At 41.7% G+C, this 12703-nt stretch overlaps 2 protein-coding genes across 2 annotated transcripts; one reads left to right on the top strand and one right to left on the bottom strand.

The window, feature by feature from the left end:
• The first annotated feature begins 998 nt into the window (after positions 1 to 998).
• cfl1 (cofilin 1) lies at positions 999 to 7792 on the top strand. The gene is made up of 4 exons (XM_041944549.1): positions 999 to 1114; positions 4927 to 5237; positions 5326 to 5402; positions 6774 to 7792. The coding sequence occupies exons 1-4, from the start codon at positions 1112 to 1114 to the stop codon at positions 6884 to 6886; spliced, it is 504 nt and encodes a 167-aa protein (XP_041800483.1). The 5' UTR covers positions 999 to 1111; the 3' UTR covers positions 6887 to 7792.
• Positions 7793 to 8334: 542 nt separating this feature from the next.
• LOC121611668 (serine protease 23) lies at positions 8335 to 12260 on the bottom strand. The gene is made up of 2 exons (XM_041944325.1): positions 11986 to 12260; positions 8335 to 10185 (listed from the first exon to the last, which is right to left on the bottom strand). Exon 2 carries the CDS (start codon positions 10166 to 10168, stop codon positions 9017 to 9019), a length of 1152 nt encoding a protein of 383 aa, XP_041800259.1. The 5' UTR covers positions 10169 to 10185; positions 11986 to 12260; the 3' UTR covers positions 8335 to 9016.
• Positions 12261 to 12703: the final 443 nt, after the last annotated feature.

Here is a 12703-nt window from a genome sequence, read left to right as displayed (position 1 = left end):
GTGTCCCTTGTTTCCTTATATGGTGATCAGCGTCGCGGCCCGGCCCTCCTCGTGCTGTGAGCGAGGCGCGTGCACTGGCCGCCGCCGCTCAACGTTCGCTTCCATATTTGGAAGTGAGTCCAACAAAAACCGCACGGAGGGGAGGAGAGAGAGGTGGGGAGAGAGTGGGGAGGGGGGGTGATGGCGGAGAATTTCCTTCTACCCTGAAAACCGGCCGACTGGCTGCCGAATGTCGGTGAAAACAGCAGTACAATAGCTTTTCTTATTAATCATTCATCGCGCCGTTGGTGTACTCACGTCTTCGGAGCCGATAAAGAATGTACGACATTGGCCTCAGTCACGGCTACACACACGTTGTTTTTAATGTAGGTTAAAATTAAAACAAAGAAATTAAGTGTATTCGTAGAGCATCAGAAGCTTGGCCAACCGCTTTGCTCAACTGCACGTCAAGTACTAATTAGCACTAATAAATACTTAGTTTCGTATATAACCAGGAAATGGAAGGTTTATTCAAAATGCTACACAAACACATATTCCCATAATGCTCTCCGCTACCCACTTGGTATGTTTGTTTTGTTCAAATTTGCTGTCCGCCACCGCTACAGGGAATTAAATTATTAATAAAAGGTGCCTATATCATAGAGAAAAGAAGATTAAAATCTAAGAAAATAACAAGGAGGTAAAAGGTAAATTATTGTTCCCCTCAAACGGATGGCAATCGGTGTCACGCTTAATAAAAGTGTTCAGTAATATATTAAAATCTACCTGGGAATAGTTTTTATTTTTTCGTATTACCAATTTAGTGTATGTATATACGATATTGCAGTGAAGCTGATTAACAATCAAATTACTTTTGGTGAACTCTGTGTTCTATCACAAATAATTAAAAAAGAATTATATATATATATGTAGGTCAATATACCAAGCAGTAAATGATATCGGACAGTCGTGGCTTACAGACACGCGCTCCCGCTCGTGCACTTTGAATCAACCAGGGCCGCGCTTATAGGCGCGTCCACGTTGTGTATCGAGAGTGTGAGCGAGACCGACAATTCATCATCATAGTCCATTCAATTTCCACCCAGACGTTGACCTATTCAGAGCTACAGCAATGGTAGGCTTAACATCGTTTTTTTAATCACATTATGTATTATTGCTCGTTTGACTGTATTAATACTGACTTAATCTCAATATATGGGGAGCTTTGTGGTCAATTTGTGTTTATTTAACAGATCACTATTAGTTTTAGCATCAGACGTAGTAAGCCGGTCCTGTTCCGCAGGAGCTAGCGCCAGTGCTAGGAAGCGAACAGCTGCTGTCCGAAAGACTGGACAGCTCATAATACTTTCATAGATTTAACATTTATCGCGTTCACCGAATTTGCTAGCGGTAGTTTTTTTTTTATTCTATTTTTTTTAATATAAAATCGTGATAACAGACCAGATAAATGACTTAACGATTTACAACTGGCGCCATTTCGTTCATCTTGCCGTGTTTGCTGATGAAAAGCCTAAAGAATCTTGTCTGTGTTAACATGTACACCGTTGTCATGACGCTGTTCCACTGTGTCTTCACTGCACCATGTTTCCGTTATTTCACCTCTGTTCGCCCAGGCTTGCACAGAAAAAAACAGCCTAGCGCTGGCAGGTGCAGCAGCGCCGCGGGGTAAGCTAGCTAACCGTATTGTTAGCTGAAGTAGCTGCATTAGCAAAGGCAGAAAATGACACCCATTATGGCTGACGCTAGCTGTGATTTTCTTCCTCTTTGTCTGTGTACGGCACAAGCGCTAACGGGATTTAAGGCGCAGGTTGACGACGTACTCCAAATCAGGTCACTTTTCAGCCACCGTAATACTACATGGATAATTGTAGGTTTAATGCCAAGGTGCACTGTGACACAATATGAGTGAATTGACAAACGAACGGTGTGATTGAGCAGAGCTTTTGCCTTATATAGCAAGCTAGCGCTCACATGTGCGTCTGCTGCATTCATGGCCCCACCCTGAATTTGGTGCAAAGACCATTTTGTTTAGTGCTGTATTATAACGAATCTGCAGTTAGATTCACCCAACTACCATTTGCCGTGTGATGATTTTGCCATGTATGAAGTAGAATGCAGCAAATATTTGACGGTATTGTCACCATTATGTAAGGACAGTTTGGCAGTGTTGGATTCGCTAGCTGAAGCTAGCGGGCCGCTGTCTCTGGATCTTGATGGTCGGTACTGCGCATCTTTTTTTTTTTTTTTTTTTTTTTTTTTTTGGTTGCGCATGTAATTTGTACGGCCGGTTTATACACACTGCACGCTCGTCACGCCATTAGACTACTATACAGTACCAAGAGGAAACAAATAACGGTGCCTCTATTTATTAATGCATAGTCTTCAAACATTAAAGAACCAGGTAGATGCCGGATGCATTTTATTTTGTGCACCACTGCAATACTAAAAAATAAATTCATTGTGTTATATATGGTAGTGTACATATACACATAGTGTAATATAATACATTATCTCAGTTTTTTTGTTAACTTCCCGCTTCGTAATCTGTTGCCTTTAATTGCTGAGTCGGCACCGTTGACATCAACTAAACTGTCTCCTCCACACTTTCTTTGTCTTTTTTAAAAATGTTTTTAATATAACGGCATTAGGTCTGTTTGTGCAAGTGAAATTGGCCTGTGTTGTAATAGTGTGATTCCTTCTGTAATCTTAACTGTTACTTTGTGTCAAGGAGTTCAAGACGTGTATTGTTGCTAGGAATGTGTTGAGTCACTGAACCTTGACTTGTGTAAAGAAAAGTATCTATAGTTAAGATTAGATAGGGTAAGAGCTTACTAATCACCTTGGTAAGCCAAGCTTGCTACTACACCAAAAAGTCAAATTAACAGAATATAAAAGATATCAGGGCAAACTGGGCTAAATCAAGGCAGAAGTAGAAACCTATAGATATTTTATTGACTTTACAGATGTAAATCATGTTTGGGTACAGAAAAATGAGACATGCAAAGCATAGGTCTTAAAAATGTCTCAGCATCACCATGGAGGAAGAATGCAGTGAGACAAATGTGTCATGTGCCGTCTCCTGTGCAAAGAGTTCAGAAATTTGTAAACGTCAGCAAATATTTTGGAAAACAGACTCTGTTATAACTACAAGGAGCATGGAAAAAAACATCGAGCACAATTCTTTTATTGATGAATTGGATAAAGGAAGTAAGTAGTTGTTTGCTAGTTACTTATTACCCTACTGTTATCCCATACAAATCTTCTTGGCCCTGAGCAAACACGCAGACTCTGCCTGTGCTGCTTTGCAGTTGGGTTCCTTTTCCGTCTTTCCTGTCCCATTATTTCCTTTTCATTGTTGTTGTGTCTTTTTTTCCGTTGACACATCGGTGGTAGATAACAGTTTTTTTTCATCTTCTCCTGAGGCTGGTTTTTCCTGTGATGGCGTGCCTTAAACAGAGTCAGAAGACCTGATTGAGTGACTTGTATTCTGTAGTTCTACAGAAGCCTCATTGTCTATGACTCAGCCCTGCACTGACACTCTTAATTCCTGGCCGCACCCTCACCCACATGGTCATCTTTATGTTAGAGATAGATGACTTTTCCTTCTGCTTGCAGAAAGATCTTATGTAATGTTTTATGTTCAACTGGTCCTGTCGCAATCGCAGAAACTTAGACACACCTGTTAGCTGAACTTATTTGGTATTCATGTTCGAGGTGGACTTTGGACAAGCTGTACTGGCCACATATTTTATTTCTGTCCTATAATATTCTTTCAGTCTGACCTTATTCATAATAAATGGAGTTAAGAGGCTGTACTGACTGAATCATCTATGCTAATTTAATTTGTACAATCTGTGCTGTCAATTGGGCAATTTTCACATTGCATTACACAACTTTAGCTGGGTACCAGCTTGCCACAGCCACACCTTGCATTTCATTTCATATCCTTATCAGTCAACCTCATAAGGAGCATTCCTGCTGTGTGTGATAGTCACATGCCCCCCTCTCAAGCCCTTCTTCAGCTTCATTTTGTCTGTATTTAGTAAACTTCAGACATCACTTCTGGCCTGTTTAAGACGGTGGCAACTGTTGCCTTGTTCAGGCAAAGCTGTCACTGTGGAGTAAAGCTGCAAATAACAAATTACTTTTATAATCAGTCTGTCAATTATTTTTTTTAGATTGTTTGGTTGATACATCACAGTTTCAGACGAGCCCAAGTAATCATATTCATATTGCTTCTTTTCAGTTCAGATCCAAAAGATGGATAGTTGAAGAAAAGAAAGCCAACACATATTCACATTTGAAAAGCATTTTAAAAGCAGTTACTTTGTTACTTATCATGTATGCAGTAGAACAAGTGACTTGAGCAATTAACTGATTGTCGATGTGGAACTGAAAGCGTTAGTGTCAATTTGTATTTAAAACATTTTAGATTTATGTTGCGATATTTCCACAAATCAATCCCTGGTGATTTAAAAAATAATAATAAAAAATTAAACCATCTAGCAATGGATTTTCTGCTTGATCCACTGTTTTTAAAATATATATAATATGTATTATGTTTTATTTTGTGAAACCTGTATTAATAAACTAAACCTAAACATGTTGCAACTGTGTGTTATTGGTGGTTTTTATAACTTTACAAAATATGTTGTGACAGACATGAAAACTCAAATGTTTTTTTTTTTTTTTATAACACTAATACGGTAGAATTGAATACCATAGGTAAGCAGATGTACATGATACATGATAACTGTTAATTTTCATGCGGCAGTGTACTGTGAAACCAGCATACCCCTGGTTAAGAAATTATCTTCTGTGACATTATAAGTCTTGGGAAAACATGGACAGTTGCAGTAATAGCAGCTGCCATGTTTAACTGTACATAATTAAACTGTAAATTAACAGATAGTTCTCTTTTCACAGGCCTCCGGTGTGAAAGTCACAGACGATGTTATCGCCGTCTTCAACGACATGAAAGTGCGTAAGGCTCAGGCGAACGAGGAGGAGAAGAGGAAGAGGAAGAAGGCCATTCTGTTCTGCATGAGCAAGGACCTCAAGAACATTGTTCTGGATGATGGTAAAGAGATCTTGCTGGGTGACTTGGGAACCACAGTCCAGGATCCATACCAGCACTTTGTGAAGATGCTGCCCCCAGACGACTGCCGCTATGCCCTGTATGATGCCACCTATGAGACCAAAGAAACAAAGAAGGAGGACCTGGTCTTTATCTTCTGGTGAGGGCAGCCATTATCAGACATGAAAGGGTGTATGATCATGAAAATGAGAAGTTTGGTTTAAATCATTTTTCCTCCTGGCTTGCAGGGCTCCAGAAAGTGCCCCCTTGAAGAGCAAGATGATCTATGCCAGCTCAAAAGATGCGATCAAGAGAAAATTTGAAGGTAAATAGTAGTGAGTGTATGTGAAAGGATTCACTTGGAGAGAGCAACCCATAGAAAATTATCCCCTGACTCTGTAGTCAGGTCTACAGAGTATCGTTGTGTCTTTTAGCTCATTATTTAGCTGTCTGTCTCGCATCTTACTGTAGCTCACGTAGTGTTGTTTTCAGACAAAGCAGGAAGCTGTTTTAAGAGAAAAACCCACTGCAGACTAGCTGCTCAAAGAGCAAACTAACAGCATTACTGGATAACTGGTGAAAGTAGAGGAGCATTTATGAGCCAATGAATCAGGCAGTTCCTACAGCAGCAATTGGTGAACAAAACAGAGCTAAAAGGAGAGTGAATGTTGGACTTGGTGGCCAGAAACATGACTACCTAAAACCACTAATGTTGCTTCATGCTGGATGTGTAAATAGGAAGTTGTTTGATGATGAAGCAAGTGTGGTGTTAACAGCTTGTTCCACTGCCCCCATGTGGACAAAACACTTAACGCTGCTTAAAAATCACTCGATACATAAACATGTACCAAACAAACAACCTGTTTGTCTCCCTTTATACCAAAAGTTTTTTGTTTTTTATTTAAGTAAGGATTTAGCTGATCAGAACAAATTATTAATGGGGAATTGTTTATTTTAAATATCATAATCTCATAACTGTAATTTTAACATGTGCACAGGGACATCTGTCACTACTACTGAACCTGTTAGTAGTGGCCACATCACATTCAAGCACCATTTTGCTACACTCTACAGTTTTGCATTGGTAACCACTACTCTGCACTGTGCTTTTTATTTGTCTCAGTGCTAGTGCTAAGGGCGATGTTTAAGCCCTTTCACACTGGACAAACCCCACAAGCATCTGGCTTTTGTCTTCAGTGGGAAAGGGTACAATCAGCATTCATTCCCAGGTGAAATGACTGAAGTAGTCACGAGTTTTTGTCAGCTCCAGGTGCTATCAGCAGTGATGAAAATATGACACTTGGGTCTACACGCTAATTTTTTCACTGCATGATGCTATGACGCGTTGAAGTTCCAGAAATTGGCATGCGAGTAGCCAGTAAACTCAAAACGCTTGAGTCTCATTCTGTTGCTGTTTGAAAGACAGACTGAAGTAAAATATATAAAATAAAGCACCATAACATTGTCACTGGCCTTCATGCTGCTTTCTACTGTTGCCTGCTTTTCCAGTGCACTCATGATGTTGAATGTGACTCAAGTTTTAAAAAAAAAAAAGAAAAAAAGAACTCAGTTGGATTTTTAAAAAATCTGCATATATGCACTGATTTAATTATTTCCCCACTTGATTTTTGAGAATAGTCTTAAATTTAAATTACACATACCATGGTAAAGGATTTTGTCTATTGTTTGATTTCAGGTATTAAGCACGAGTGGCAGGTGAACGGTTTGGACGACCTCAAAGACCGACACACCCTGGCAGAAAAGCTTGGCGGCTCGTCAGTAATCAGCCTGGAAGGATCCCCTATATAAATACTGCTCCCCTCCCCTCTCTCTGGCTTCGATCGAGGCCTTTCAGACACATCTGTTGGGTTTAGCTGTTCATTCCAGTGTGGTTTGGAGAAGGGCAAAAGCAGAACCAGCACCAATCGCGGGACTCCTGGGTGGGATATTGGGGGTGGGTTTGGGGTCAAGTGACAGATAAAAGAAAAAAAAAAAAAAGGAAATTCCACAAATGCAGACTCTCATTCCAGTTCACGCAACATAAAGAATATGAACAAAACACACACTAAGGAAAAACATTAAGATACAACTGAGGAAGGATGATGGTAAACTGAAGTACACATATTGTTCATGTTTAAGGACAGGGTTTTGTTCTTTCCGGGTTCCATTTGAATGATTGCAGAGAAAGGGACAGACAAAAGAAAATTAGTTTTCCAACCATTGAATCCTGATAAATAATTGTTCCAACTACATTTTTTTTTGCCAAACTTCTAGTTAAGTTTTGTAAGTGTGTGTAGTTGAGACTAGGTGTAGTATAAACTAATTCACTCTTGATTGCACAAGATGTAACAAAACTTTCTCTGGGGGAACACGGTTAAATATATATATTTTACTTTTTCGTTTTGTTATTCCATTGTGTGTTTTTTTTTTTCTTTTTTTTTTTTTTTTTAACATGCAAATTCCAAAACTGAGTGATTCCTTTTTATTCCAGTTCTTGGTCAGAAAACCATGACATTTGATGTAGTAAACAGATGACATTCCTTGTACTTGTTAAAACCGGGATCCTATTGATTTAAAAACGTTGGTGTTATTAAGGTGAACTTATGATGGGGAGAGATGTGTATATGAAAGACCAGCGGTCAGAGTTAAGACTGAATATTGAATGGTGGATGTTTTGTATCGTCTCCTTATCTCTAATAAAAAGCACTAAACTACTGACTTGTTCTGCTCTTTTCCCACTTTTTTTACTTGTAAAACACTTGAGCCTACATTTTCAAGTTTGTGGTGTTTCAGATTTTGATAAACTGCCACATATCCGATTTCTCCTCTGAAAGCATCATGGTTGTGGTGGATGGCACAATGTAAAGTTACATTTTATGGACGATGCTCAGACCTCACTGCACAAAAAAGAATCATCCAATCTAATCTAATAATTACCATCAACTAGTTCAGTTTATGAAATCTTTGGCAAATATTTTCTATCACAATGCCCTAATATTTAAGATGAAAATTTTTTGTCCAACTAAGTGTAAAACTGGAAAAAGGGCAAATATTTACATCTGAGAAGCTGGAACTAAACATTTTTGTTTGAAATAACTAATTACTGTAATTTTCTGTCAAATAATAAATTAAAATGGCTCTAAAGTCACTTTAAACCACACTGGTCCATTGGTGCTGCAGTACCTGTTGTGACCACAGGAGGGAACCCCAACATCACTCCTGACGCCAAGTAAAAACCATTGACACAAACATTGTTAGAAATCTCTGTTTATTAAAATATATCAAGCATTTTCCAAAAAATAAAATTAACACTCTGTCTCTCAGGTCCACTCTGAGAAACGCACACGGTCTGCTGAAACATGTCGAAAAGCATCAGTGGTGTCCAAAAACTGAATGATCCTTGAAGAGCTACAAAAATACCCCAAAGTCAGACAAGAGAAGAGGGAAAGATGTAAAGGCAGAATGTCAATAGAGTGCCGTCATCCACAGTAGGAAAATGATTTGGTGCTACTGACACACTGCACACGCGAGGAAAAGTGTTTTTTTTCCTTCTTGTAAAAAAGTGGTTGATGTTAATACTGTGGAAACACTGAGTGTGTTATTAATCTGACTGCGGGCAAGAACTTATTAAAAGATGCTGTGGTGATGATCTCACAGGCAGATTCGTTTAATAGGCCCAGAGGTTACAAGGGAGCAAATGAAACACATGAGAGGAATAACTCAGTGACAGGGAACTTGATCCAAAAGTAAGTGAGTAGATCTGCTCTACTGGTGTATCAGTGAAAGGGTGTTATTTTTATGTGGATTTAATCCTGTTTCACTCTTCTTTCTTAAGGGGAAATAAAACATTTCACCCTGTATTTTTTCAGTCACTTAGTGCTTTCTTGTGTTTTTCGTGCTATACTTCCAAAACCTCCTTTTGTCCTACTTGTGTAATTCTTAGTCCTGGAGACAGTCTAGTCGGCTACCGTGTACCCAGTAACAGATCTGAGCAAACTTCAGAGGAGTGATGCGCACAGCCACATTGTAATCCCGGTTTTCCCCGTCTATCTCCAGCCACTGGTGTCCAGAGAAAATGCCGATGACCTTTCTTTCCCAGCGCTCTAAACTGTTGTCCCACACTCTTCCATACACTCCAGAGCCGCTCGCTCCAGGCCGGGCATCGCAGTGCTGGTATATCAGGTCACTGGACTCTTCTTCCACAGGACAAAACCTGTACACCAGCTCCCCTGATCGATCGCTGTCAAAACCAGAGAAGTGGATGCGCTTCCCTGCCAGGTCATCAGAGGAAGGAGCGACGGAGAGCCGCATGAAGGGACGTCTGTGAGGCCAACGCAGCTCTAGCAGGGCGTAATCAAAGTCCATGCTGACCTCCTGAGGGCCCTGGATCCAGCCCTTTGGCACGCGGGTGCGTTTCACCCTCAACCAACGGACCAGAGGCTTCTTGGCAGAAGTGAGGCCAGCTTTGGTGCCGTTGATGGACGGAGGAATAAGAAAGCCAACCCTGAGTTTCCGCGCCCCCTTGACATAATCTTTCCCATCATGCACACAGTGGGCAGCTGTGAGGACGTGCTGCTGAGACACAAGAACGCCGGTGCAGCCTGTGGAGATCCGCACAGCCGTGGAGAACGGGTAATCCAACAGGAAGTTGTCACCTTGGATGTTAAAACGGCCGTCTGCTCCGTAGATCTGCCGCCTCACGCGTTTGTGCCTGGGCTTCAACCTCGGTGGAGGGTGAGCAACGTGACCCGTGTCCCCTTCAAACTCCTCATCAACCTCAACATCTACGGTAGTGAGAGTGCGGGAGCCGTCGGCGTACAGCGTCTCGAAGGCCAGCTTGTCTGTGAGCTGCTCCTTCCGGGCCTCCTGCTCTGCTCGGTGGAAGCAGCTGGAGTTACAGTGAGTAGTGAAGTCCAGCTGTGTGTGAGCACTGAAGCGGGAGCGGTTGAGAGGCGTCGGCGCATGAGGGACCAGCGTGGGGACGTGAACGGGCGGGTGGTGAGGAGGGGGCAGAAAGGACAGGGTGAGAGGGAGGAGGAGCTGGAGGAGCAGGAGCAGGTGAGTCAGGAGGGAGGTCTCACGTGGCGCCATCACGGTGATGGAAAACACTGGAAAGACACGGAGGGAAAAAAATCACATACATGAGGAAAAAGAGGTTATGCTCAAGAGATTGTATGAATTCCTACATGTCTATCAAGGGAACAACTGCGGAAAACATTGCCAAACAAACAGTCTTACAAACACACAAACTAATCCCCCATAAATCTGGACTCTTTCACAGCTGATTCTTGATTATAAATCACAGCCCCTATGCAAGGGGGTCAGCTTGCAAAATCTAATGTTGCAACGCAGATCTGAGTTTCATCTGGTGTGGGGAGGCAACAATGGACCTCTTGTTCCTACAATATAGATTACGAGGAAAATAGGATTTCAGCATGATGGAAAGAAACAAGCATATTAATGTCTGTTTGGTACAAAAGTCACAAATTCCAAAGGAAGAAAAGGTTCAATTGAAGTGGAAGCAAAGCGGCCACAGACATAGCTGCAAAGCCAGAAAAGGGCTGAGCGGTCGACGCTCTAAAAGGAAAAGATATGCAGCGTGCGATTACATGAAACATCACTTAAAACATGTTCCTAGACATGATGTGCAAGACTGAGGTTCTGCATTAGAAGCAGACTGAATAGGTGGACAAGAGGCTGGGAGAGGTTACAGTAAAAAGCGCCAAATCAAATATTTGTGGACACTCAGAGGTAAGAAGTTGTTTTCCATCAAACATTAACTACTTCACAGTGTACGTGGGGCTTTAGGGGCAGATTAGCAGGGACAAGGAGATACTCGATCCCCTCTCAAGGCTGTGGACCTTGAGGCACTCATGGCACGAAGAGAGCAGGTGTGTGAAAAGTGAAAAGAAACAAGTCGAGGCATGGCGGCAAAACAGGGTATTATCCGGAACAAAGGGCAGGGTGGGGCCTGCTCACACACCTCTGTGCTGTCCATATAACACTACAAAGGAGGCACAGTCACAAAAAGGAGCTTGAGTAAGCAGGGAAAGTACATATTTCCCTCCATGCTGACGTGTCAGAAACATGACAGCTGCGGCAGACAATTACACCACTTACAGAGGATCCTAAGTGGTAAATTGGCTGGTGAGGAAGGGTATAAACCAGGCTGTGGTAAAACAGATGTAGTCTGCGTAATGCTATGAAATAACTGTTTTCACAGCCTGTGTCAGTTTTGAAACACACTATTTGACCCTTAAGGCGAATTCAACCTCTAAACCATGGATGATGGAAACCCCAAGAAAATGATCCAGGAGACATCCTTGTGCAAAAATGACAGCATATAATTGAAGGCAAGACAGTGGGAGTGCGCTGATTTTCTGGGCTGGTGACTTGGAGCTTGGAGAATATAGTGCATTCACAAAGAGAGGGAAAAGAAGTGCAAATGAATTTTCTCAGCCATTCTTTGCATTGCACTTCAGTGCACAAACAATACAGACAGGTATCCAAAACACTCCAGTTTGCATGGGATCTAATGTTGTCTGATAAAGCAGAGCAGTCAAATTAAGTTCAGCTCCTTCTAACATCTGTTCTACAACCACAAGATCCACTTCAAGTGTAACTGGAAGGATGGTTGACAGGAAATTTGGGGCCAAGACACAGTTTGGAAACAGACTGAGAGGGGAAAGAAACACCTGAAACCTCATGCATGCTTTATTTAATCTAACCATATATTTAATTTGGCCTGAATAATCGCTTTAGAGCCGGCTAAACAAGGATGTAAAAATGCAGACCGTCATTTATGCAACGACCTGTAAATGTAACAGTGGTGGTCTGGCCCACACCCCTGCCCCGTGGGATGCCTCAAATGCAATTTCTGAATCAAACTACTCAATCTAATACAATACCTCCTGATTAGAGATCGATGGTCCGTGTTTACATCCCAGTCAAGTTTTCCTCCCCATCAGACGAGTCCTTCAGGATCACTTCCCAGGTTTTCCTCATCATCTCCGGTGACCGGCAGGTACTTTCTCCCACCTCTCTACCTCCGTGCTTGTCCTCCAGATGGAAAGAAGGACGCTCGCTCTTTTACAGCACGTACAAATAAAAGTCTCTCTCAGTGTTTGGATCGTCACGGCTTCTTCTGAAACCTGCCCAGCTCAGACAGAGAGCCGCAAATAAAAGTCTCTTGTCTGAAAAGAAGTGTTTACCCGCTGCGGAGCGTCCAGCCTCACGGTCCTAGCGCCCCGCCTCCGCCCGTCTCCCGCTGAGTGGGGGACAGTTAGCTTGTGCTTTGCTACCAGGTTGATGTAAACCAAATCAACCACAAACCACATCAAATACATCTTATTCTCACACTTTATATGCATTTATATGTAATAATAAGTGGGCAACATTAGATTCAAAGTATTTACAAGCAGAGACAGAGAAATATTTCTGAGAATCATGTTTATGCATAAATAAGATAAGCTAATAAGCTAACCTAAATCGTCTACAGCTATGCTAGCAGCTTTTGAGGCTACTTTAGCACTGCTGATTTGAGCTAAACGCTAACAGCAACACGCTAACACTGACATTAGTTTAGTAGGTAGCCTACAATGTTCACCATCTCAGTTTAGCACATTA

The sequence above is a fragment of the Chelmon rostratus genome, chromosome 9 (assembly GCF_017976325.1).
Source record: "Chelmon rostratus isolate fCheRos1 chromosome 9, fCheRos1.pri, whole genome shotgun sequence".
Lineage (NCBI taxonomy): Eukaryota > Metazoa > Chordata > Actinopteri > Chaetodontiformes > Chaetodontidae > Chelmon > Chelmon rostratus.
The sequence above is the reverse complement of the archived record's forward strand: the minus strand, read 5'-3'. Positions and strand labels throughout refer to the sequence as shown.

Excerpts from the sequence above, each read along its gene's own strand:
- LOC121611668 (XM_041944325.1), bottom strand. The coding sequence starts at position 10,168 with ATGGCGCCACGTGAGACCTCCCTCCTGACTCACCTGCTCCTGCTCCTC.
- cfl1 (XM_041944549.1), top strand. Across the intron at positions 5,238-5,325 it reads GACCTGGTCTTTATCTTCTG|GGCTCCAGAAAGTGCCCCCT; the intron begins GTGAGGGCAGCC and ends CCTGGCTTGCAG. Across the intron at positions 5,403-6,773 it reads GATCAAGAGAAAATTTGAAG|GTATTAAGCACGAGTGGCAG; the intron begins GTAAATAGTAGT and ends GTTTGATTTCAG.